A 27,982-nucleotide genomic window follows, 5' to 3' on the forward strand; every position below is an offset into this window, starting at 1 on the left:
CAAAACACACTACAGATGGTCATACTGCCAGTAAGACAAAACAGACATTTACTTGTTGGACTTCACAAATTATTACCTTCAAAGGCCCTATTTGTAGTTGTAATATGTCGCTCCGGGTTAAAATAGCTGCTGTTGCCACATTACTGACTTTATTTATTTTTATTTATTGTAAACATATGTTTTCCATTATGTTATTATTACTTTCTCTTTCTTTGTTTTACTCTACCTTACTGTTGCAGTTTATCATGCATCTCAAACTGTAATATTTTCCAATTATTTAACTGTAAAAAGACGTACTGTATTTTGCACTTTACAGTTAATGGGAGCTTGATTAAAAGGCTTAAAGTTGTTCCATCTACATCATCTGCCAAATTATACCTTTTAATTGCATTTATTTAATTTAAAGGTTTCCCACATTGCTTTCTGTAAATCCTTTGTTGTTGTTTGTGTTGATTTTTAGACCAATAATTACTCTGAGTCCAGGAAACAAAGAAAACTTTGAGATCAGGAGGCAGCCGGGGGACCAGTCTGTTCATTGGATGGATTATCATTTTATTTCTTTGTAGGCTCCTTGTTTTTGCAGTGGATTTGTTCTTGTTGGTTTTGGCGCAGTGCTCTCCCTGGTGTGGATCACTGGACAAAGACAGAGCTGCTTTGTATGTCCTCATATAAAACAATAATCAGTTTCAAGGCCATTCCACTGAAAGCAATTACTGACACTTGGAGATTGAAGATGTATTTTGTCACACTTCAGATTGATTAATAGGAGGTTTCTCTTTTTGAAGGTTTTTGGCATGTTCTTGATGTGTGCGTGTGTGTGTGTGTGTGTGTGTGTGTGTGTCACTTGCGCATTTATTTGTTTGTGTACAGTATGTGAATGTGTCCTGTGTGTGAATGTGTCCTGTGTGTGTGTGTGTGTGTGTGTGTGTGTCTGCACCAATGTGATGGCATGTATTAAATCTGAAGGACACATCAGCTGACCCCGTACATAATAGAGAAATATTCATTCCCTGCTCAAGGACAGCTTGGCCAATGAAGGGTAATTATGCCGATATCCAGCCATGACCCATTTTACCAAGTGAGAGCACAGACCTTAACTGTCACATCATTACATCACAGATAACACATGGACAAATCTTCTCTGCTGCATCTTTTTGCTTTAGTGCAGACAAACAGGATGAATAGAGGGATGATTAGCTGCGGTTTATGTCAGTGAAGACATTATTACATGTAGAGAGTTTGTCCCAAAAAGAGGTGAATACTTCACAGATTGAACACAAAATGTAGCTGTAGTGATAATAATTCTTCTCACACAAGCAATTTATGCAAAATAGGGATTACCAGCTCCATCAGACTGCACGCTCATAAGAGCAAATCAGTGTTATTTATTGTTGTTTGTTAGGTTATTTTAAATACTAATCTATTTTTTAGAATGGGATCTTTTACGCTGGTGAGCTAATGAAGCACACATTTTGAGATATTTTGAGTTGTGTCTAAAAATGGATACAAAACAAATCCAACAGGCAACACACTTTCAAATTACAGATAAATATGTTGGATACAGAACCCTCGCACTCTGTCTGTCAAATCAAAAGACATTTTACCGAACAAAACCGCACAATATTATTGATGCAAAACATCCAAAAACAGCTCCAGTTAACACCATCCTAATGCAGAGCTGGAGTTCAGGCAGTTTAAAAACATTTTGGAAAATATGCTTTCTTGTTGGGACTTAGATGAGGATTGATACCTTAGAATAAAAACTGGAACAGATTAAACAATATAATGTGTTGATTGGTTGATTGGCCTTTAGAGGTGCTGGTAGGCAGGGTAGACTGGGCTACCTGTTTCTTATAAGTGCATTGATAGCAGCAGCAGCAGCAGCAGCAGCAGCAGCAGTTTACAATTGCAAATGTAGATGTGCTGAATGTGCCATCTAAGCACTTGTGCCACCTGCTGGCATTGAGCATTAAAATTCGTTTTTTTTCTCAATGTCAAAGTCAAAGTCAAAGTGAACTTTATTGTCATTCAAGACCATACAACGAGGAGTGCACAGCAGAGTAAAACTGTGTTTCTACTATAGGTCAGTGTGCAAAACAACTGACATAAATAAGATGTTTTTGGACAGTACACACATGCACAGTGTCTTTTTTTTGTTATGGCTAAATATTAAAAGGTTAAATCTACTCCTCCCTCACTGAAAAATTCCAGGTCTATCTATGATTATGCAAATATTTTTCATTTCAAAATTTAAACTCTACAAGACACAAGGTGTCTCCTGCTTCAATGAAAGTCCATTCTCAGTGTATTTGCACTGGAGGTTTCAAGTTTCCACATCACAGTTGTATGAGTAGCATAACTGACTGTGATCGGCATCCAAAGCAGTTGTGATGTCACAACTTCATACTAATATGTGCTCATCTGAAACTCAGATTTAAGGTGAGAACAGAGAGTCTTCGTCTTCTTCTTCTCAACTTTCTAGTTTCTGCACAGTAAAGCCCAAACATCCAACTGAAGGAACTATTTTGAGTGGAAGGAGACTTAAAGGTAATTTAGAAACAGTGTCACCATTACATTACAGTTTCTCCACCAGAGAGCACTGACAAGATATCCAAAAAATATCACCAAAATATCCTGCTCATGGTCAAAGTCTCTTTAATAACCAAATTTAAGAGGCCCTTATTAAAATATTTGTTTATATTATGTGTCAAAAAAGCGATTATATATCAAATATCAATATCCAACTTTAAACTCTCAAATATCGATATCAGCATCTGCCTCAAAAATCCAGTATCTCCAGGCTGTTTTATCTTTGGTTCCAAAATGCATCATGAAATAATGACTTGCTATGGTTATCAGTGCCGGCCAGTAATATATTTCTTCGACAGTGGTTATTAAATCTGCTGTAACAGGATGGACGCGATACAAGATGGAGGATTTTAAAAGGAAGCCCTGCACTGGGAAGTGACAGCAGATGCTGAATTTATAAACCAGACTTTTAATCAAATCATCCTGACAAGTGGCTGACATCAAATGAATAATATTGTGTCTAATGCAACAGTATGTGATTTGTTTGGAGAGGCTCGCTTTCCGGCATTAATGATGTACCGTTTGTAGAGAGGAGAAGAGAGAGTGAAAGCAGGAGAGAGAAAGAGAGAGAGGGAGAAAGACAGAGAGAGCAAGTCCAAACAGGTCTCACAAATATAATTATCTTCTAATTTCCTTTAGATAAACAACAGAGCAAGAGCTCACACTCTGAACTGTAATTAGCAAGCTTATCACTTTGGAAACCTCTGATCCAGCTGTGTACAGCAGCAAATGGCTTATTAACATGGTCAATAATATCATATCATATCATATCATATCATATCATATCATATCATATCATATCATATCATGTCATGTCATGTCATGTCATGTCATATCATATCATATCATATCATATGCTATATAATATTGTAGTTTCATATCATATTACATCATGTCATGTGTTAATGTGTTATGTGCACATATACTACATCATATAATGTGTCACACCATTATGTGACATTACATAACACAACATAGCATGACATGTATGACATATATCATTGTGCACCATCTGCGATTAAAAAAGAATGGATCAGGCACCTTAAATCATTTAAAAATTAAAAATAAAATATAGTGCATATCAGACTGTTAGTTTGACTCAGCAGACATCATATTAACCTCACTGTAAAATCCAGACAAGATCTGTGCTGTGGAGAAAGCTGCTGTTAAGATGTTGTTACCGACTCCAGAAATACATCAGTTCCAGACCATTCTTCTCAGACCAGTGTTGAAGGGTAAGTACTGTACTTTGGTACTTATATTGACAAGAAACTGAGCTTTCATGTCTATATCAATAAAATAGGGAAAAAACGTTAACAAAGACTATATTTTCTGCTGAGGTTAAATGTTTCTGTTGTCGACTGGAGGTTGATGGTGTTATTTTATAAATCCATCATAGAATCAGCCCTGACCTTCTCTGTCATACGAGGGGGGACCCAAAAATTCCCAGAAGCCATTGATAACACAGGAGTGGGGTGTAGTTTTCGGATTTGCTGATAGGTGGTGTATGCCTACAGCTTGGTGGGAGAAGTACTGGGACAAGTGTAGCACATCTCAAGGAGTGTACTTCCAAGGGGATTAGAAATGTAAAATTGAAAGATCTATAATGACTCAATATTTTTTTTAACAATTCCAGGAATTTTGGTATGTTGGTATGGGATGTAAATTTGCAAAACTCAAATCAAGTCAAGCCAGGTGAAGTGAATTTTATTTATAGAGCCCAAAATCATAAAATAAATACAGTCAGTACAACACACGTAAGAAATAAGGAATGTTTTCAGTTGCCTTGATGCAAAAAGAATATCTACTTGTGGAACAATAAAGATCTTTTCTGAGCTGAACTGTGTTGGTAATCTATGTTTATTAATGTTCTATTGAGTGACAACATTATAGTCCTTTTGTCACAGTGCATTTGTCAGAATTATATATATGTGTGTTTGTGTGCACTTTGTCCTCCACGAAACTGAAGTGTAAACTACAACCTCATCTCTTCTGTAACTCAATCTTCACAGCAGGGAGTCTGGCCTCCACAGGTTGCTCAAGGGAGCAGAGGAAAACAAACTTCGTCCATCTCTGTCACCTTCCCCACTGTATGATAATGATTTGCACAGTTTGCCTGTTGTCTAAGCTATGCAAATCAGATTGTGATCTAACTGTGACTGTGCCCTTCAGTGTCTGGAGGAGAGGATTTTTCATCATCTGCTTGTCAAGGGTCTTAATAAAGTTTTTTTTATGAATACTGTAACCCTGAATAGGCTCCTATAAAACTACATATGCATTATCCAAGTATTGTAAACATCTTTTCACTTTATGCACCTATTTCCTCTATCAATCTGCAGTTAGTCTGAAAATCAAAGATGTAAAATTCATATTAATAGAAACCAAAGCCCTCACTGTCTGTGTTTGTTTGCTCAAGAATCCACAAAGAGCTGTATATGCTAAAAAAAAAAGTCTGACTATTTAAAGTTTTGAGGAAGAAGTATGAAGTATGGGCAGCAGGTATATGGCAGAGAGGGAGAGAAAGGTTTTAAAGGTGCAATGTGGCGTTTTATAATAAACAAAAACATGTCTCTCCTCATAAAACATCTGCAAAACAAAATAAAAAAAATGTATATTGTGCATTGTTTGTATTAATTTTGTCAACAGGGTGACACATGTAAAAACTCCATAGTGTACCTTTAACCCATGTTTATAGTAAATTATAAAATATACATACTGTACAGTGTATATTTATATATAAGGGCCATTATTTACTTAAATCAGTAACAAACTGTTCAGATGAAAAACAGAACACTGAAAGAAGAAAACTGACCAAACACATTTGTCCTCTTTTATGACCCTCCCACCCAGAAGTAATACTGTAATTAGGAAGTTTGAGTTTCCATTGGCAGGTCCTTCAGGGACTTGGTGTGTAATATACATTAGCAGTCAGGTGTTGCAGGCACAAAGGTACCCCTGTCATCAGCACTTTGTTGTTAGACCCAAAACTGCTGCCACTGCACAAAGTGGAGCAGGAAGCTGGAGCTGAGGTCAGTTTGCAATAACAGGTAAGATATTAGAGGAAAACCTGTCAGCATTTACATACTGTAGTGTACAATGGCAGACCTAACACCTTCAGGAGGATGAAGGTGTTTGTGAGTCCTTTCAAGGTGGGTGATTCTAATTAAAAAAGGATTTCTAAAACTTTTGAAACTTTGACTTTTGTTTGTGGCTTTTGAAGCCAGAAAGGTGAACACATATATTTTAGTCTCTTTTATTAGGCCAAAGCCACTTCAAACAGATCAAAACAGGAAGAGAATTAGTTGCAACCATGATACCAACTTCCTTGACTGTTTTATCAAAAATAGATAAGGAAAAAGTATAGCTTTGTAGTAAATAGTATATTGAGGTCAGAATCCCAATAAGATAACATCTTGCCAGAATAGTTTGTCAGAAACAGCACTGTATGGCTTTTACATATATCTGTAGACTTTAGAGGAGAACAGGTTGAAAAGCATAGAGCGGCAGCAAATAATGATTACAGATTACACTAATCTGCCCTAAAAGGTGCATAAAAGCGAGGCAGTATTAAAAAAGGTGTTTATGCCCCTCAACACTCCACAGCGGAGTAACATAACCAAAGTAGGCAATAACCTTCTCTAGGCTGCAAATTAATTTTCCCCGCCTGCTCCTCTGCACAATGGAGAACCATAATCAAGCAGGCCTTGCATGTTGGCCCGCTATATGAGTGTCTGCTGTAGCTCACAGCTGAGTGATAAATTATAATCCAGATTCAACAATAGGCGGGCTTTGAAACAGTGTTTGTCTGCTAGAAATCCTGGGTGTTACATAAGATGAACAGACACAGATAATAGATACTGAAAGGGCTTACACCGTTGTCAAATGTCGAGTCTGAAAACCTGAACATGATAAAACACCTTGGCGGGTTTGGTAAACAGCCACAAAAACAAGACGATCTGGTAACTAATGGATGTTTCTAATGACTTCATATTGAGAAATAGACTGAAACAGATGGAACGCTTGTATATGCATTGAATAAATGACCCCGTTGGGGAAAAGGCTCAACGTTTATTGAAAGTGCCGCTTTTCTATTTTCATTCAATTGGTGTTTCATTTGTTCATTTGTGGATGGGATTGCAGTCCCGACCAGCGTCTGCTCTGACAGACGCACAACATGCCCGCATACACACTCAGAGAATCAGTGTCTGTTTAATGGGCTGGGAGCCAGCGGTGTGATGATTTCCCCCGAGGGCCGGCCACCGTGAGCAAAGGGAACACTGACTGCTGCACAGCCACAGGTAGGCCAGCGTGGCACCACTGTACTAGGAAGGAACAGCTGCCCACCGACCCCCTGGGAAGTGAAGCCAGCCCACAGAATGGATGGCTCAGGTGTGCTAGACGCACAACAGGACCTTTTGATACATCTGCCGTGGCACCTAATTCAGATTCTCTGCCTCCTGCTGCCCTACCACTGCTGCCCTACCACTTACCACTAGCCTCTCACCAGACTGGACCTCTCTCTCTCTCCGTCTGTTTCTTGCTCTCTCAATCCTCTACATCCATCAGCAGTGCTTTATTCACATGATCCATTGAGCTCTGAAGCACTAAAACAGCATCCAAACACCATTTTATTGCCTTAAGAAAATGTGAGATTCCTAAATTTCCTTTATTCAGCCCTCACCAGAAAAAAACTATTGCACTGATTATTTATTCAAACTTTTGAAATAATCTATGTTCATGTTCCTTACAATAGAGACCTCTTGCAGCTGTGAGAGTGATTACTGTCCTCAGTAGCAAATATAGAAGTAGTGTGACATTGTTACAGCCACTTAGGAAGGAGGTTGTGATGGATGGTTGTGTGGCTGTGACAAGGGAGATCCAACCCTGTCGCCAGACAAGAAAGTCGATATTGGATGATTCTGGAAAAACCCCAGATTATGTTCAATGACAATGTTTTTTTTAAGTCCAATGCTGTTTTTAAAATTCTACAATATCTTTGCTTGACCAACTATGGTATAGTTAAAGGGGACATTTCATACTTTTTTTATACTGTTATAATGTTAGATATCTATGTTAAACAGTCAAAGTTCCAAAACTTGAGGTGACCTCTACTTCCTCCTTGTGATGACATCAGATTGTTCGCACATGCCCAAAAACGGCCGTCTGTTCTGTAGCCTTTGTTGCCGAGGTTGAATCATGGGTTTGTGTTCTTGCATGTTTCGGATCGGATTCAGGCTCGAACATGTAAGGATGTATTTGAGTCGGTTCCACTTTGAGTAAAAAGCAGGTAAAAGAAGTGAAATCCTACTATTGTTTGTTTACATAGCCTCTGGAGCCAGAGAATTGGGAAGGGGGCTTTAAAGAGTCAGGAACTAAAATGGCCTGTTTCAGGTAAAGGCTGAACTGAGGAACAGCATAAAGGGCCAGTATGAGATAAATAAAGAGTTTCTGAATTATAAATCAAGCAAAGATATTCCAGTAGAGTCTAAGAATATGAATATAAAATATGGTCAAGGTATGGTTAAGATTAGGCAACTAAAACATTTGGGACAGGACATGTCAACTCGAGTCTCTTGCTACATGCCCACTCACCACCCTGACCTTCACACCTTTACTGTCCGTGTCGCTACACAAAGGACAGACTACTCTCTGCATTGAGACTGCATGTTGGTACTGGATGTAAATCATGAGGTGTGGAATCAGTCAATATGGACATAATTTCAAGGGTACTGGGATGGAGACACCACAGGTCACAGTCAACATTTGTTTTTTTAAACCATGGCATCAGTGTTTTCCTAACTATAACTAAGTAGTTTCAGTTGCCTAAACTTAACCAAACCTTAACCACAGAGGTGGCTTAAGGCTTCAGGATTTGTTCATCTCAAAACTCTTCCTTCATTCCTAAATTCTTTTATACCTACCTTGAAAGCTGTAATTTCATACAGTATATTATTAGACGTATACTGGATTGGTCATTATTTTTCCTTTCTTCTCTTTCCTTACACCCCCACAGTCTTATTTCCACCCTCCTATGGACATCTCCTGAATTGCTGAGACCAGCAACGTTAGCAGTTTCTCTTTACTAGACAGAGAGTTTGGAGAAGAAAAGAGTTAAAAGGGAAGGTGAAAGCAACTTCATATCCTTGGCTAGCTGCAGGGGAAAGAAAATGAAAGTGAAAGAGGGCAGGGGAGTAGGGGAGGAACGTGGGGAGACTACATACAGTACATCTGACAAGAGTTGCAGGAGAGACAAAAGGAAACGTCCAGGCCCTCAAGCTCTGGGACACCCTGCCAAACTGCTTAGGCGGAAAAAACTAGTGTCATCTTTTAAATCACTTCTTACAGGATTTTTTTTACGCTTGCAAGCAGGAACAGCATCAAGTGGAGGTCCAAATCCCTCTGGATCTTTGGCCAAATATTTATTAATTCCCTGAATTTGTTGAACTGCATCTGTCTTTATGGGCCAGCTGATAGCAACGTGCAGATGTTACTGCATGGATCCATAGATTGCATGAAGATGGACACAGCGAGGTGTGACGTCACCCGTTGGTTTGCATTGGAGCCGGTTTGAGGCCTTGAGTTGCTGCTTATGGTCAGCGCCGTCTTTTCCCATTGGGAACCAGGATCTTCCTTGCGGGGTGTTGTCTTTCACACTCTGGAAATACACCCCACTACCTTGGACCGAATCGAATGCTAGCTTACTGGGAACACCAAGCATTGCACACTTGAGTTATCGTTAACTACTTTAGCTAAATCGTGCTAACAGGGCAGGTATCATAATCAAGTAACATTAAACTTACAGAAATATTGCAACGATAGTCTGACAGCAGACAAGCGAACTGTCAATCACATCTGTCAATCAACGCCCACATGGCAGACATCAAAGCTAGTCTTCAAAGTCTTCAAATCTTATTGATAAAGCAATAATTTCCTAAATGAACACCAGCACACAAATTTGATGGCCTGAATTCAGTGACTGAGACCATAATAACTTGTCGAAAAAAATTATTGGATTTGTATTTCTAGACAGAAGTTGACGCTTTTTGAGTTAGTTGGAGCATCTAGTGGCCGTCGGTGGCATTACACTTTAAGGTACTTCCGCATTCGCTTAAATCTCAAGCTGTGATAGTTGCCGCTTGTATGGATCACTCAGTGTATCATCATGAGTTTGTCTGAATTTCCTTCGGATGATCGGTGGATTACTGCAATCAATGCTTATGATGATGAATATAGTCTTATGTTACTACACTAAAATATCTTATCACATGTAGCAAAGAGGAGAGCAGAGGATGCACACTTTAAGTTTTATATTTGCGAAGGCAGAGAGACAGGCGTGAGGTGGAGGGGGGAGACTAACAGTGAGGGAGGCAGACTGGGAACTTGTAACACCATCTCCACGCTCTACTGGCCAAACAGGAGCTGATAGGGCAAATGTGTTTCTGCTCAGGTGTGCTGAATTATTAAATAGACAGCAAGAGGAGAGGCCAGCGAACATCAGCCTCCCTGACCGGCTGTGGATGAACCAGTCACTCAGCGGTCAACACTGTCTGTGCATGTGTGTGTAAAAGTTACCCGCTAGTCATCTGTAAAAAGCTGACTGTTGAAGCCAAATGTCCTCTGTGGTGCTGAAGGCTCACTACCTCAAAATAGCGTATACATGTGTTACTAGAATATTCTATGTTAAAAGACTCCACAAACCCTAATGTATTACTGCCAGTTGTGAAACCTCTATTTAGCCACACTATCACATTCGAGGCTAAAAGTCTCCTTATCCACTAATGCACATGTTCCGCTCAACAGAGGCTACACTAAATCTCTTGCTTTCATAAATTCAGGTCAGCAGTAACTGGGCAGGAGAGAGGGCAGGTGAGCTGAAAATGAGGTCTACACTGCAAAAAGATTCACTACAAATAGGCAAAATATGGTTTAATCAGGAGAAATAAGCTAGTATCATCTGACAAACAGGTGAGCAAAATTACTTCCATTATCAGTCAGTTTACTTGAAACAAGATTGATAATTTAATGCAAATGGTGCTTGACAATATTATGTATCTTGGATATGGAAAAAATACATTTAACTGCTTGAAATAAGATATCATGGCTTTCTTGAATTGCCCTTTTTTTACCCACTATGAGTCAAATCACAGCCTGAGGTCCTCTGGCAAGGATCTCTTGGCTGTTTCTTAGATCAAAGTTGGTAATTAGAGATGACACAGCCTTCGCTGTCAAGGCCCTTGATATGTCTTGCCAGAGGAACTCAGGCTCGCCAAGTCAGTGTCAACCTTCAAGTCCCATCTCAAAACACAATTACAGACAGACATTTGTATATTCACATCTATCTACAGCCTGCTTTATGCTTCTGCCATCTATTGTACTGAGCTTACTTTAAATCTATTGAACCTGTATTTGAGTGTTTTTGTTAATCTGATGTCCATCTTAATATTTTCATCTTTCGAAGTTCCATGGCTCCAAGTTGTTATTATCATACTGTACTGATATGTTTGCAGGGTAGTAGAACTGAAACAATTACTGTAGATGATTAGTTGATTAGTGGATCCAAAAATAATTAACAGCTTTTTGATCTAATTGATCAGTTGTTTCAGTCATTTTCAAGCAGAAATGCCAAATAGTTGCTGGTTCCAGTTTATCATATGGTTGTAAATTGAATATTTTTGGTTTCTGGACTCTTGACTTTTGACATCTGAAGATGCCAACATGAGCTATGAGAAACTGTGACGATCACATTAATCAATAATGAAAACAATAATTAGCAGCAGCCCTACATTGTAGAACAACCTCCACAAAGCCCGTTAACCTGGTGTCTTAGCTAAGTGGACAATATGTGAGCTGTGAAATTTCTGCACGCTACAGTAATATATAACATAAATTGATGTTCAGGATACTGTACATCTTTCAAAAGGCTGCTGACAGGAATACTGATCCGATGCACCGGTCTAATGAGAGAGGGGGGAAAGCGAGTTGGAGAGGGTGAGGGCACAGCTAAGAGCAAGGATCATAAAACACCTGGAAAGGAAACAACACTTATGTGGAACATTAGGCCGTAAAAAGCAGGGAGAGTCTATGGAATAATGTTCCAGTAGTTCTTAGCAAGAGCACTCATCTAGAAAATTACTTGAATAAAAGTAAAAAGGTTCATGGTTTGTATTGTGTTTAGTTTGGTCGATAAACAAGACATTACAGAACGAATGTTATGCTGGATTTTATTGGAGGAACAGAATATGCTATTATTTTTCACACCTCTATCACATGAAGTTACATTCCTGGATTCATTTGAAAACTCCTTTAAATAAGTGAAGATGAGACAGAAATGTACTGTGTTTAGCAACAAAGGGGGCAAGTGTCAATGTTAGCGCTCAGCTTCATTTCTGAACTATAATCACTAAAAGGCCAAGTTAGAAATCTTAATGTTTCTAAAAATTAGAGGTTTCATGTCCAGAAACTGGCCCATTAGACAACAGCAGTACATTCAGTAGGCTAGTTACAAAAAAAGACAGCACTGCTGCTAATTTACAAATCACTTGACAACTAAGGATCAAAACACTTTTGTAATATTGACGAATATAAACCCAATAAAAAAATAACATGGCAATGGTGGATTTAGCTACTATGCTGCTCACAGTTGAAACAAATATCCCGATAATCTTAAATGTACCCCACCTTCAGCTACTTTCAAATCTAAATGCCTCTGCTCTTTTATTTCTTTTATTACATTCGAGTTAGCTCTTTATTACACTGTAACTGCACTGAAACAGCATTTCTTGTGTATTACTTTTAGTGTATTTGATCTTATTGTAACATATTTTATTTTCCTTTTCACTGTTTTTAGACCTGTATTTGAATTTTTTGGCCACTTGGGGGCAGCACAAAAAACTGTAAACATAACTTACAAATTATCACCATATGAAGTTAATATGACAAATGTGTTAGCAAACAGTTTTCTTTTTATACATCTAGCACACGTGGAGCAACATAAGCATTCAACTGGAGTCATGTTTCAGGCGTTCAGGTGAATCTAATCCAATCCAATATATCTAATCCAATATACACTCTCCTTGTTGCTCTGTTTAGGTCTCCACCAACTCATGAAATATGTGATTGTTTAGCTGCTAAATCCTCCACTATGTTCACCAGCTAGCTGCTAATTTTGTTAACGAGTATGTTAAGTTTTTCTCTTTTTTTTATGCAGAAAATCTGCTGTGTTTAGAAACAATGCTGTTGAAAGCAGTGAGAGAACCAAAAACAGTAATGTTGTGGGCTGAAAACCAAAACAATGAGCTGAAAGATGCTAAAAGCCTTTGTAGAGCTTAGAGGAACTGCAGAGTCGGGTGATAATTCTCTGTGTGTTCATCCACTGTTAATATAAAAATATTGATTACAGCAGCTTTAAATGTTGCTCTAAAGCCTTTCTTTGCCTCACGTAAAGCTCTGTGAATTGCCACGGAGTTTAAAAGGTGCCAGAAAAATAAACTTGTCTTTCTATGTTAATTATTTCAAATGAGTCAGATAAGTGAAAATTGCCATCAGATTAGCCGTAACTGGTTTCCATCACAACCTGTGCGACCTCCAGACTGTTCCCTCACGTCACACGCCAACCAAATCTCTAATCTTGGCTTTCACACTGCGACAAAGAAAGCCGGCTCCCTCGCTCTGCCTCTCACACAACTCGCTCACTCACTCACTGAAGGGACTGATGATGAAGGAGATGGAGAGCGAGGAAAAGAGAGAGGGAGTGGAGCAAGAAATAGAGAGGGAAGGAGATAGGGAGAGAGAGAGAGAGAGAGGGAGAAAGAGAGGGGTCGCTGTGTAAGTGATAAAACGCCACGGGCTGCCTTAATGAAAAGCCTCTCATGGCGATGGAGAGATTGCCAGTGGAATGGGCTGCTGATTGGAGAAGCGGCAGCTTGGTGTAGCGTGCATACTAATTAAAGTATTGAAGGGGTTGGGGTGACAAGGGGGAGATTAGACCTGCTCCCAGGGTTAGCCAAGCTGAGGAGAGCCAGACAAATCATCTTACATCTGGGACAACTGGGAGGACTGGGATAATGGAGGAATATACCACTAGCACATAGCTCCACAGTGAAGACATGAACTCCCATGTGGACACAGTTGCTACCTGCATCATTGGTCATCACTCACATCATCAGAACAGAAAATTGCTGTTTTAAAATTGATTCGCCCAAATTACATCTCTTTCCAGAAACAGGATCTCCATCACTCTCGATCATCCAGAGATCTTAATGTTTACAGAATTCATGGGGACTTTTTCTTCAATAGAAACTATTTCCAGTGAAAACTTCTTACATTGAGGTCTATTGACATTGAGTACCTGGGAAATTGTGCATGGAAAGAGACATTGCTGCTGAGTTTAATGTATTTGGATTAAGTTTAAATCTTTTTCCCAAATGAAAATCCATTCACGTCGGTTGTTTTGGGTTGGAGGCAGAAATCTCAGATTCTCAAACCTGTGCAAAGAACACAAACTATCTGAGGCCAATGAATTGAGGCCTTGTTGGTATGAGCAAGTTAAGAAAACAATGTATATTTGTTGCTAATCTTGTCAACTCTCCACTCTAGAGTTCTGACCTGATAGGCCAGTTTGAACTGGAAAGGCAGGCTCTCATGCTATATAAGTGAGTGGAATGGGAGAGAATTGACTGGTTTTTGAAGAGCAGCACCAGAACTGTTTTTAGCTGTGTAAAGAATACAAAGTTAACCCTCCATGTTTTTCTTTGTTTCATGATTTTTCCTTTATGGTTCAGCACACTACCCTTCACCTCACCTTATAACAATTGTGGCCTCCTCCGAAGGGGTTGGGCATATCATTGCTTTAGGTCAACTGTTTCCATGGAACCATCGAGGTGCTCTATTTTATTCTATTGTTGAGCTTGAGGGTTCATTCTTGACCTTGAAAATGTCACTATAGAAGAAAATTTCACTTGCTTAGTTTTACTGGAGCTTTCAGCCACATCTCGATGCCTTTTTCAGCAAATGGAGTTTGCTCAGGTGTCATTGAGATGGTTTAGTTTAGTTTTTAGTCTTTTAGGGTTTTTTTAGTAAGAGCCATGGTGGCGGCTCTGTGAGGCTGTTACAGTTAAATGCTAACATCAGCATACTAACATGGTGCCAGTAACAATGCTACAATGCTAAGGTTTAGCAGGTACAAAGTTTACCATGTTCATTGTCTTAATTTACCTCCATTTGCTAAGCAGCACTAAACACAAAGTTAGTTCTGCAGGTATTTGATCATAAACCAAAGTACTGGACAAATAAACAGTTTGACCTGATAATGGCGCAAGAGGAAGAAGTTCAGGTATCACCTTAGCAGAACATGAATGGCTGTACCAAATTTCAAAGCAATTCATCCAATAGTTGTTGAGATATTTCACTCAATCCCTCAAATATCAACCTGCTGGTGTTGCTGGAGAAGATAAGTCAGCATACTTTATCCTCTGAGGATCATGAATTTCTGAACAAAATTTCATCCATTTCATCCATCCATTAGTTGTTCAGATATTTCAGTCTGAATCAAAGTAGTGGACATAACAATTGTTGCTGCTACCCCTAGAGCTGTGCCGCTAGTGTGGCTAAAAAAAAACAGTACTTAGTGATAACACCTGAACAACTAAACCATCTTCACTATAAATGAGCAGACTCCAACCAATGATGAGATGTGGCTGAAATCTCCAGAAAAAACAAAAAATCGGAGCTGGTGAAGAGTTTTTATGCATTTTAAGGTTCTGTTTGCTTAGTTCATGCTGTTTTTGTCATTATATGTGTTTAAGAAAGGTACATATGCACTAATCAATATGGTCATGAGGTCAGTACATATAAACCTTATCTCCACTGTCAGTTTAAAATGTTTTTTCTCCCACTGAGGATATACTGTACATGGTTATCTAAAGGACCCATCTGGATTCGCTGTGTATCGACAGGTACACTGGCATCCAAGGTCATCATCAGTGATTTGCTTCAAGGTGAGAAAGACGAATGAAGACCTGTCTGAGTAAAAGTGATACAGACCAGGAGGAAAGGAAAGGGATGGAAACGTGACTGACACATGAGGAGAAAAGCAAATATATAGGGAAAGGAAAAAAATATCAGGCTGATTGGACACTTAGAAAGACTGTATGAGTCAAAGGTCACACAAAAACTGTCAACCTGTCACTGCTGCAGCAGCTCACAATGTCTAGACTGTGTTTTACCTCACATGATCCGAGTATGGAGTCACAGAGTTTCAACTTTTTAAAAGTCCGCATGAAATATGTTAAAATGTGAATCAGCCCATTTTCCACCAGTCTGTCCCAGTAATTTGGCAGAACTTGTTTCATTATTTGCATTATCATCATTATCTCTTTTCTTTCAAGCTTTGCCATGTCACATCTCGCTGTGCTGCTAACACCACCATTTCTCACAGGATTATTAATGTAGCTGCCTATCTGTCGATCAAGTGCTAAGAAAAAAAAAAGCATGAACAGTAAACTCCTTCCTGCTGACGTCTCAACACCCAACAGCAGAAAAATACCAGGGGATGATGTGGAAGGAACTCATTAGTGAGTGGCATTTAAGATGCAATCCAGTAACATGAACAAGGGATTTATCATATCAACAGAAAATGACTGACAAGTTCTAAACTGGTGGAGTTTTTCTGGCTCTCCAGTGAACATGTTAATAAAACAATCAAAAACTGTGCTATTAGGGATATTTATGATGTAATCTAACAGAATGTACAAAACTATATTTGGTAACACTTAATGAACATCGCTTAGCAACAAGCATAACAACCTTTCTCAGGTGAACAAGTAGTCCAGGGTACACCGTAGACAATATTATGGCAGCAAATGTAAATCCACAGCAAGATGATGAATCTAACACTCTGTGTGACACTGAGTATGTTGATTTTTTAATTGATGATGATGCATGAGTATTTTTTCAAGAAGGAATTCAATTTCTTAACAATAAAATCATCATTATTAAATTGCAGCTAATAATATTATTATTCTGTGCTGTATTAAGCAACATGAAAACTCATCTGGAAAGCATCAACATACATATCTGATAACAGTGAGCTGTTTTTCATAACTTTTTGACTAAAAATAGAGTGAGAAAGATCCCGTCCTGACATATTTTAAGATATACTGTGTATAAAAATAATCTGCTTGAAAAATAGTTTGTGTCTGACATGGTTTTTCCTCAAAAAAGTTCAATCACCTTGTAAAAATCCTTTAAATGACATTGACTGCTTCTACCTCATTAAAACAATCTATGAATATGCAAGTATTGTCCATTTCAAAAGTTTAACTGCTGGATACAAGATGTCTACTTCTTCACTGAAAAGTCCTGGGCCACGAAATTAGATGAATGTGAAAACAGCCTTTTAGTTTTAAACTCTGCACATAAATCATTCTGCACAGTGAAGCTCAAACATCCAAATGAAGGACACATTTTTGGTAGAGGGGAGAGGGACTTTAAGTATATTTAAGTGTTTATATAATTAGATGATTAAAACCTCATTAGCATTAAAATGCGTTATAGACAACACTGTCTTTTTGCTTATTAAACACAACTCGAGAAGACCCATTAATGCTTTTACGTTCACTGCAGCACCCCTAAACCTAATGTTTGAAGTTTTGACCAATTTTCAGTAAAAATACTAGGAATTTTTAAAAGGATTAACCTGAATTTTACATAGATTTTACATCCTCATGCATCCAGAAGTAGCTGCTAATGTTAGCTGCTAAAGAGGACACAGATCACCATAGTTTACAGTAAAAAGGTCACCTGTAGCAAGCTCAGCTCAAAATACGATTTACATAATGGAAAGTGAAGAGAAAAAAAAGGAGAAAATGCAAATAAGCTGCTAATTGTGCACAACAGAACCTCCAAGTAATAATAAAACAACAATAACGAGCTGAACTACTACTGCTTGTTAATGTATTTTTATATTAATTTGTAAAATTTTAATTGTTTTTAGTAGTTTCATATAGGTTTTATGTTTTAACTTAACAACCACTATATTGTGGTCTGATAAAAGAATAAAATGAAATTAATAAAACACTTACATTGCATTTATAGTTTGCATGTACTGTGCTTAGTATCATGTTTAAAGCACACCCGTAAGGACTCTCCTTACTATGAATTACTGATTTAAGGATTTAAGTCACAATTACCAACATACAGTAATCCACAGCTACAGCCAAACACATATAATTGATGTAATCAAATGTGTATGCTGTGATTCAAATTGTGTTATCTTCACAATATATGATGCCTGATTATAGTATGCTGTATGTGTAAACATACATAACATACATAATATGCATATCTGCATGTATGTACTGTATGTGTGTAGTTATACATGTGTTTTGTTAAATACCTTGACAGGTTTCTTGCGTGATGACTCAGCCTCGTTGTTCTCTGCCTCCTCGTGCTCCTTGCTACCTTGGGGCAGGTTGGAGTAGTTGGCCAGACTGCTGAGAAGAGACGACACCATGGGGCTGGTGTCCATCTCCTCCTGCACAGACACAAATACAGACAGGAGGGCTGGGGTCAGTGTCTCCATCATATTCTTTAGGGGTGGGAATCTTTGGGAATCTCATGATTCGATTTCAACCCCTTAACATCCACTCTATTTATAGAATTTTTGCCTATTTGGCACACCCAAATGAAAAAGCTTATAACAGAAGAACTGTAAGGCCAAGATGCATGTATTAGGCTTCATTTGACAAATGATATCTTCTAGTTTCTGGAAATGTGCTTGTTTATTAGCATGTGGCGAAAACACAAACAAAACTACATCAGTTCAAATAAGGCTCAAAAAAGTGTTTTTGGTCCTCGTCTATCATGAGTCATATTTGAATGACAATAATTAAGACATGCTTTATGCCAGAACTATGCAGATTACCATATACCTTCTACATCTTGTCAACCTGAATAAAATTCCAGACCTCTAGGCCTAACCTTATGGGAGCAAGGGAGTTTTTAGTTTGTGGTGTCACTGGTGTCCCCGAACCTCTCCAAACATCTCCAATTGGCCAAACTGTGCCAATTGCTTTTACTCATTACTGCGTGATTTTAAGAGGTTAATTCCGATTCTTTGGTGTCCAATCCGATTCAGAATTGATTCTCAATTGAATGAATGGTAAATTGGGGTGGGGGGGGGTGTATTTTCAGTCTCTTGCTCCAGTATACTGTGTACCAAACCATTCACTAGGGTCCTTAGTCCACTGAAATACAATATGAACATAGCTGGCAGATAAGATAAATGGTCCACAGTCTTTTTATTTTAAAAAGTTAACTGCATTAATTAATTAATTAATTAATATGAAAGCATCTTACAGTCTTCTGCCTGTATGAGAATAATAAACTGAGGGGGAGGCGGAGTCCTGTGCTGTGTTGTTATTAACGTCATGTCTCCAGCAGTGGAGAGCAGCTTCTCTGCTGCACCATTAGCTTATTGGGTTTCTGAGGTGAAACAGACTGACAGCCAGTTACTTTCTTCACCTCAGAGTTGGTTTAAGTTGTTTAATGCTACAGTGTGTGTTTGTTACTGCTGGAGTTCATTGCTCCGTTCCACTAATGTTAGTCTCTGACTGAAGGCATATAAAGTTCACAATATAGTTAACGTTCATCTCGCAAAGGTAATTATTTAGACATTAAATCAAAACAAGCTTGCCACTGCTGCCTTTTGTGAAGATGAACTCTAGCATGTGTGCGCTGTAGACTGTCCAGGTGCTGCACTGCCCTCGCAGTAAAGTTTCGCCATTCGTTCGGTCAACATCATATTATTAACTAACATTTAGAAAATCGATTTTTGACATTTGTGAATTGATGCAGAATCGTCCACATCGGCATCGGGATGCATCTTGGAATTGTTTTTTCCTCCCACCCCGTATATTTTTGAGCGCATTTTAAAGGATATTCTTCAGCGGAGGAAAGTAAGTAGAGAAGAGAGATAATACTTGTGAGCCAAATCCACATCTTTAACCCTACTCTGTTACATTAATAGTGTATTTGGTGAGTGTTGACTTAGATCGCTGAAGATAAGTCACTATTTCTCTGTCCTGTGTTCTGTGATACATTGCTCTGCAAATTCCAACCCATCTGAAACAAGTGCTTGCACAATAAATTGTTCATTTTCTGATTTTCTTTTTTCTTGTTTGGAAATCCCAGCAAGAACACAACGTAAATACATAGGTGCAGAGTGGTGGCAAATTGCCTCCTTTAAGTCCTTCACCGTTGCAGTGTAAGATTTGCCTGACTTAACCCGAGGTTCCCGCATGCCCTTCACACAGTAATTACCCTCATTAATCGATGTCAGAGCCCCCATTCAATCACTGAATTGTGAGAATGAGTGCATCCTGCTTCTTACTATCACACCTGATTGTGTGCGTTAACAAATCAGAATATTGGACTGTACCTCAAACAAGGCCATGTGCTTGCCGTCATACTGCTGACTCTTCTCTGCGGCAACATCACTGCTGTTGATGAAGGGGCTGCTCTCCTTGGGGTTACTGTCACCTGCAAGAAACAGACACACGCATCCACTTTTAGACTGGACAGAAATAAAAGTAGACCACAAAGACCACATCCACAAGAGCATAAAGCAAGAAGCCAGACAAGAGTTTCTTCATGTCAAAATTCTTTTTTTGTAGGCTAACAACAACCTTGAGGAACAGACCGACTTTTGTGATGAATGACTTTCTTTTATTTATTTATTTATTGTTTTAGCAGAGAAAGACACACAGACAGAAGGCTAAAAAAAAAAAAGAGGACGTCTGCCAGGAAAGGAGGAGAGGCTTGTCGTCTCCATAAAAGCGCCCACAGTCAGAAATGCAGAGAAACAGAACGATACCTAATGGAGTGTGCATTCACAATATGTGCGGTGCTATATATTCCATATGGCCATAGTAAGAACAGAAACTGGAACATCTCAATCAGCCATTTGCTACGCTGACAAATGATCACAAGTTTTAACACCAACACAGAGAAACAATATGAAATGTTCAAGTACTCTGCAGCTTTTTGCCCTCGAAACACAGAGTGGTAGAAACAGTGTGATGTTATTTAGGCGACAGCTTGCTGTAGGCATCATGATTCCACCGAGAAACATCTGTCTGCAAGTTCACAGTCCCAGGCACATATGGAAGCAAATAAGGGTCAAAAATATTTTGAGCTTGTGAAATGGTTTGTGAATGTGTAATAAAATTCTGCAGTTGTGGAAATGTTTTGTGCACAGAGATATAATTTGCATGTGTAAAAAGTAGCTGTAGAAATATTTTGTGTATGTATAATTAAAATCTGTGCAGGAATATTTTCAACAGTGAGGTTTCACAGAGTCTGGGAGACAGACACACAAATTTCCTACCTGTATATGCGACACTGAAGTTACAAGCTACAAACTACAAGTTACAAGTACGATTTTGACCCTGTTTTTACAGCTGAATCCAATTTTTTCAAACGTAGAGTCAATCTGTCCAATCAGAGGGCAGATGGTTCCATTGCGTGCATCCCCTGCAGGTTGGTAAACATTTAATGTGTTGTGTTTTTAGCTTGCAGTTAGTTTGCTGTTATTGTAAGGCAATGCAGTTGTCCAAATGCATATTTTCAAGTTCAGGAAGGCTGCTTAATGTACCCAGAATAGAACAGTAATGTAGCTTTAAGGATGTTAACAAATGTCTGCTAGCGTTATCAAAGTAAAGGAGGCCAAAAACTACAGCTCCATCCCAAAAGTTCACAGGGGCATGGAAATAAAATGTTATCAGGGCCTAGGATGTCACAACTTTGATCCAGAAGGCCAGATGATCGACATCAGCCTGGTTTACAGTCTGCTATACCAGCCTCGACCACTCAGGAGCCATTATAGACACACAGATCAGCAGGAGGCATGACATTGCATGAAAATGTATCACTGACTCCACTGCTGTGCAAGAGGTGGTTGTTACACTTAAGTCATACACACAAAATATGAATATCGTTCATCCAGTCAATCTATTTGGCATGAATGTCAGTTCTGGTCAAACTGTCATTGCTGCTTTCTGAAAACAGAAAAGTAACAAAGTATTTCAAAACAATACAGGCCACATCTGTGTATTATTAATGTTTCTTGTTAAATTTTTCTTTTTTTCTCTTGGCATAAAAGGATTCAAAATATGGATTCTTTGAGATTTTTGATTGTATTTTTTCCAGAGGCCACAGAAACAGAAGCTGCCCCTGTTTCAGATGAAGACCACCTGTGAAGTATCCACAGTCACCACATCAAACTACATATCTACCATATTAAATTGCCCACTATATAGCTGTTCATTCATATTTGTGACTTGTAATCCAACCTTCTGTATATAATTATGCTTGAGCCAAATAAATTCTTACAACTCTAAAAAGTCATAATTCATTTTGTTTAGCTTCTTAAAGACTGCATGTCATGAGGTAATGTAATGTCCATGCCATTAGTGAGGATCTATTAAAAATAGATTATGGAATAAAATCTAACAAACATGTTCAGAAACAATTTACTGTTGTCACTTTATTGTTAAAGAAACAATGGCACAAGAAATATTACATAGCAAATAAAACGAGTAACCTATTTACGGTATAAAGCACCTCAAACTCTTTACAATTGAAACATTGAAAAGGAAGCTACATCCTCATACAGATGAAACTGTGCTTTTTCTGACACTCTGGATATCAGATTCTCTAAAAACAGCAATTTGGGATGACAAGTATATGACCTGGACCAAGAGTTCCACTCTGCCATGCAAATACTGTCTGTTATCCTCCACTTTGTCTGGCAGGTCAGCTATAACCTGGGTGTCACTCCTGCTGTTCTGTGCAACACTCCCTCCCAGAATATGTATGCCTCCATACGCAGCAGCATTGGAATTGTCTCTAGTAATTGGTTGTAACATTTATTCTCCACAGTAATTGGTATTTCCCAGCATTTCTGAACAACACACTGAGCAGGATCATCAGTGCCAGGATAATTGACACACACACTGCTCACACTTCCACCGGGCTGTCAGCTCGTAGAAGCACCCACAGGGATGAATTCAACATCGGCTCTACCTGTGCCAAGAAACAGAATAAGATTAAAATGCAAACCAATCGCAGCTCAGAAAATATAATCAACTTTCTGCTGGCTTACTATTACTATCAACCTTACCTAAGCTAACAGCTAACACTAACTTTATCTTAGTAAGAAAGTCAATATGAACCTGATACTATCATCAAATTTACAACAAAGCTAGACTATCCTAAATCCACAAAATTGCAAATACAAAGAAGTGGGCACGGATTCATGTCTAACTATGAGTAATTACGGTATGTCTTCATTCTTGGTTTGTCTTCAGCTTGAAAAGTTCCTTGCCAGCATTGATGCTGCTACTTTGATAACGCTAGCAGACATTTGTTAACATCCTTAAAGCTACATTACTGTTCTATTCTGGATACATTAAGCAGCCTTCCTGAACTTGATGCATTTGGACAGCTGCGTTGCCTTACAATAACTAACTGCAAGCTAAATATACAACACATTAAATGTTTACCAACCTGCAGGGGATGAACGCAATGGAACCATCTGCCCTCTGGTTGGACAGAGTGACTCTATGTTTGACCAATCGGATTCAGCTGTAAAAACAGGGTCCAAGTTTGTAGTTTGTAGCTTGTTACTTCAGTCACGTGCAAAAAATATTTCTACAGCTGCAAAACTTTATTACACATTCACAAACTACACTTCACAAGCTCAAACTATTAATGACCCTTATTTGTTTCCATAGACACAGTGCAAATCTCGAAAACAAACACTATCAGGAGGACAGCATCAAACTCCTGGGAGGGTTATTGATTTGGCATTGGTTGTACACGATCATTAACAGGCTCATTGATTTCCCTCTGACGTCTTTTGGAAATGGATTACAAGCAACATCAGATGTTGACTGATCCATTTCTACAGTGTGATTATTCCACTCATACCCTAACCCCTCACCGAGGTGAGTTTTTTTGAGCATCTAAAACACTGAGGCCTGATGAGTTAAAGAAATATCACAGGGACACAAGTGAGAGAAAGGAAAGAATGAGCCGACCTTATTCAATTAAACATGCTGATAACGCAAATTCTTTTTGTGGCACCTTTCGGCTTTCTAGTAAAAGCCTTCCAGCTAATAAAATAGTTTATCTCTGAGTAGCTACAGGAAGTCTTGAGTATTAGTCACAAGCCATAGCTTCATTAATTAGACTTAATGGGGGTTGGAAGTTTTGGACATTTTATAACAGGTTTTTGTCATTCAATTAGTTTGAGAAACTGGTTAATTCGGAACTGCCCGGTTAGAACTGCAGGCTTTTATTGCAATACAGATAGCAAAGGTGAGAAATACCTTTGCCTGTGCTGCTGCTGGGATTATAACGGCTTAATTATGCTTCTATCTGAGATACGTGTTGTGGATTTGTGGGTATGTAAAAGGTGAACCCCTTCAAAAATGTTACACATAGAGATAAGAAAAGATAAGAAGATTTTATTGTACCAGAGGGAAATTTGTCATGGACACATAATGCTGCTACTGTACAGTACCAAATAATAACAATAATAATAATAATAATAATAGATCCTTTAGTGGGTCACATGGAAGCTACCAGAACTGTGATTGTTCTGCTTTGTTTGCTGTCAAGTTTCTGGTGCTGGTTCATTTGTTTATAGTGAAAACAACATTGAGCAGGTTGAAGAAATGGTCAATAATGATGTTCTTTTCAGTAATAGTGGATGAATTTGCAGTCTGTAATCTGAAGCAAAGTCCAGACCACACAAGAAAATAACATGATTACTGTGGTAACCACTAGAAGTACTCATTACAATGAATGCGAAATAATCATTCACATTGTGTTAAAGCATTGCTATGATAGTCAGTGCAGAACTATGAATCAATCTGCACCGTAAACCATGCAACATCTTGACAGAAGTGTAAGAAAAGGATGATTCACTGTCATCAATCAAAGTGACCAACAACTAACAGAAAATCCTTTATATTCTGTCAAGAATAAAAAAAGGAGGGATAACCAAAACTATGCAGCACAACAATGAAAACATATTTGAGTCTGGCACAGTTGATTGCAGATGTTGTAGTCCTGTTAGGTTCCACGAGAACCACGTCTGTCATTTTGCAGGTCACTGTTTAGAGCCTTAACCTTTGATTAGCCTTAATACTTCAACTGCTTCCTGACCAGACGTTTGCTCTTGTCAAGAAAAAATAATTAAATTCTGAATCACTTTACTCTTCAAGTACAATGAAGGTCTTGGTGGCGAAGGCGGCGCCATGTAAACTGTCTTATTTGCGCCTTCCCCTTCGAGCGTCTCTTGAGGGAGACAGCAGATTGCTCTCCCTCTGGCTCTCGGTCCTGTCTTGGACCGAGCACTGCGAGACCAAGTTATTTATAGCCAGGATGCTGCAGCCATGTGCCATGACGTCGGGGCATCGCTAACAGCCGGCACACTGTTCTACAGAGACAGGGCAATAGGGCCACTCAGACGGGGACGCTGAGAAAGGGGCAGTGCAGGAACATTTGGGCCATGAAAAAGAGCACAGAAAGAAGGAAAAGAAGCAGGCAGAGGGGGAAGGTAACACAAAGAGAATGAGGGTGCATATGAGAAGATGGAGAGAGACACAGATAGATGGGGCGAGAGCAAATAGTGACAGGGAGAGAGATATGAGCTCAGACAGACGAAAGACGAGGCGGCCAGATCTGAAATGGGAACCCGCAGAGGCAGAGAGGGAGAGGGCAGAGAGAGACACACTTATGTCTGCGGCTGCAAAATGTAAAAGCTTCTGCTGCACTTAAGGTTCAGCTCAATTTGACCCGCAGGTTAAAACATATGGAGCAGTTAAAAGGGAGGCTAGAGCATCCTACAGAGGGTTTTCAGAACATGTGGATTATTTAGTTGTTTTTTAACTATTTTTACCTCTGTAACCATCTGAGGATGATAACACCTCTGTGAAACAAGAGTGCTACATGCATCAGTGGAGAGTAATAATATCAGGCTTGTTGTACATGGAATAGATGAGATAAACATCTCTGAACACAGACGAACAGAAGAACAGAGGGAAATGTAAACAGTATGAACTAATTACTTCCATCTTCTTAAATTACTTTAAATTGATAACTATGAGTGAATTATTTAAACAGCATTTGGATTGTTTGTTGGGCAAAACAAGAAATTTTAAGATGTCTCCTCTGAGCTCTTTTTCATTATTTTCATTGACATTTATAGACAATGACTCAGTTGATTGGAAAAAAAAATATCACTATAAAGATGAAAAAAATATAACTTCATAAATAAAATCCAATTCCAGGCACTAAAGTTGATGGTTAAAAATAAAAACCCTCCGATAAACATGGGTTAGTACATTACAGAACAACACCAACGCATAACAGCACACTTGTCTTCCTCAGGGTGTCTTTGATTGAAAAAATAGTTGACACATTATATGATAATTAATTTAATTGTCGCAGCCTGAAATTTATGCACTATGTACAGTAGCACACTCAAAGTTTCACACAAGGAAACAAAAAATACAATGTGCAGTCATTTATGTCAAGGAATTTATAGCATTTATAGAGTTAGATTTTGGGAGGAAGGCTCAACTCTTTAGCCCTGACATACTATTCAGGTCAAATTTGACCCATTTTTAGCCTGAAGTCCATTTTTAGCCAGTTTCCCTATAGTGACCCAGAATATCCAAAAATGGAAATATTTTAACTTTCATCTATTTTTGCGCAACTGATACACATATTTGTACATAGAGTGTGTTCCGGGTTAAATTTGACCCGTATTTCATCATAAATCACCATTCAAAAATGTTGTTGCAGTCTTCACATATAAATAACATTAATTGAAATTATGGATGTTTGCTCTCCTGTTTTATGTAACATGAGACAATACTATAATGTGCAGTGTCCCAAATTAACTTTCTGACTTACCTGCCAAAGGGACTGGTAGATGAAAAGATCCACCAGCCAAGCAAATTCTTACTGGCCAAAATAATTAACTGCCTTTTTGTGTCACATACACATACATTCGTTTCAGTACATTTCATTGAGATAATTAGGTATTAATAGCTAATTTAATGATAGTATGATTGTGAATAGTAAATGGTAAATGGTAAGTTCTCTTTGCTCTCTGAAAGCTCCATTAAGGTTTAATCCCCCATTTATTAATGACTGATTAGATGTTTATGAATGAAAAATAAATTTGTGGTTCCGAGGTTTGGTATGCAGATGAGCAGTGACAAGGATTCTGGATAAACACATAAATGTGATCTAAATGTTAGTTAAATCAACAATAACAATCATACAGCACATAAGGTTGAGGGAGCTGCAGCAGCAGAGTGAGAGAGGGAAGTGACAGTTTTAATGTTCGCACTGCACACCTAAATGAATATGATTGGACGATACTAGTCAGCTGACAGCCAAACAGCTGATGGATCAGCCAGTGATACTGAAGCATGAATGAAACAGCTGATGCCAATCATTTTATACAAACTTGACTTCAGTGCTCTGCCTGAACTAAAGCTCTGCTCTCACAATAATCACCCCATCATTTATCATTTATTTATGATTTTGCCATGTATATACTTATATATACATATAACGATTCATATGCACTTTTTAAGTTAGATCTTTACTTCCCTGCATTTATATATTTACACCAGTATTCATTACATAACGTCTGTAACTGTGCACTTTTTTGGTCTGTTTTGCACTTCTGGTTAGATGTCTAACTGCATTTTGTTGCCTCAGTGCTTGTACTTTGTGCAATGACAATAAAGTTTAATCTAATCTAATCCAATGCAATGCTTTGCCTTTTCTAGAAGTATAAATTACCATATAACAGTATACCAGTCAGTGATGGAGTGTCTGGATGTCTTTTTACTTCTCACTATAGACCAGCCTATGGAGTGTTTATTACGTACTGTAGGCAATTATAAATGAGTGGTTCTTAACAGATCAAAGCACATACACACAACACACTCATTCACATATTTATTCATGTGCAAACACAAAAAGAGCACTTCTTAGAGGATCAAAGGGACAAGTGATCTTAGTGAGAATACACACACATGCACACAAACACATGCACACACACTGTTGTATATCCGAAGGGCTAATGGCCCAAAGACAACTTCTCTATCCTATCACTGATCTCTTCACAGCCCATTTCTCCTCGTCGCCTAATAATTAAAACTCCATTATCAAAGGAATGATGGATATCCCCTTTTTGGAAAAATGACAGCGCCCAAAAGAGTTTTGCTCTGACCGCATCCCCCAAGCAGCTTATCCTCCTTCAATCTGATGGGATCCGTCCAACAATGGCTCTCACTATCAAAGC

At 38.5% G+C, this 27,982-nt stretch overlaps 2 protein-coding genes across 5 annotated transcripts in view; one reads left to right on the forward strand and one right to left on the reverse strand.

Moving 5' to 3' along the window:
- LOC122980554 (adenosine receptor A1-like) overlaps window positions 1–27,982 on the forward strand; it is a 719,840-nt gene that overhangs the window by 571,969 nt on the left and 119,889 nt on the right. The gene's annotated exons all lie outside the window — the stretch shown is intronic.
- The window catches only part of slc12a5a (solute carrier family 12 member 5a), a 181,458-nt gene that overhangs the window by 38,034 nt on the left and 115,442 nt on the right, over window positions 1–27,982 (reverse strand). For all 4 annotated transcript variants that reach the window (XM_044348661.1, XM_044348660.1, XM_044348663.1 and 1 more), the window contains exons 2-3: window positions 20,027–20,127; window positions 17,984–18,121 (exon numbers count right to left, since the gene is read on the reverse strand). In XM_044348661.1, the coding sequence (XP_044204596.1) occupies window positions 17,984–18,121; window positions 20,027–20,127 (239 nt within the window). The remainder of the gene's footprint in view (window positions 1–17,983; window positions 18,122–20,026; window positions 20,128–27,982) is intronic.

The sequence above is a fragment of the Thunnus albacares genome, chromosome 4 (assembly GCF_914725855.1).
Source record: "Thunnus albacares chromosome 4, fThuAlb1.1, whole genome shotgun sequence".
NCBI lineage: Eukaryota > Metazoa > Chordata > Actinopteri > Scombriformes > Scombridae > Thunnus > Thunnus albacares.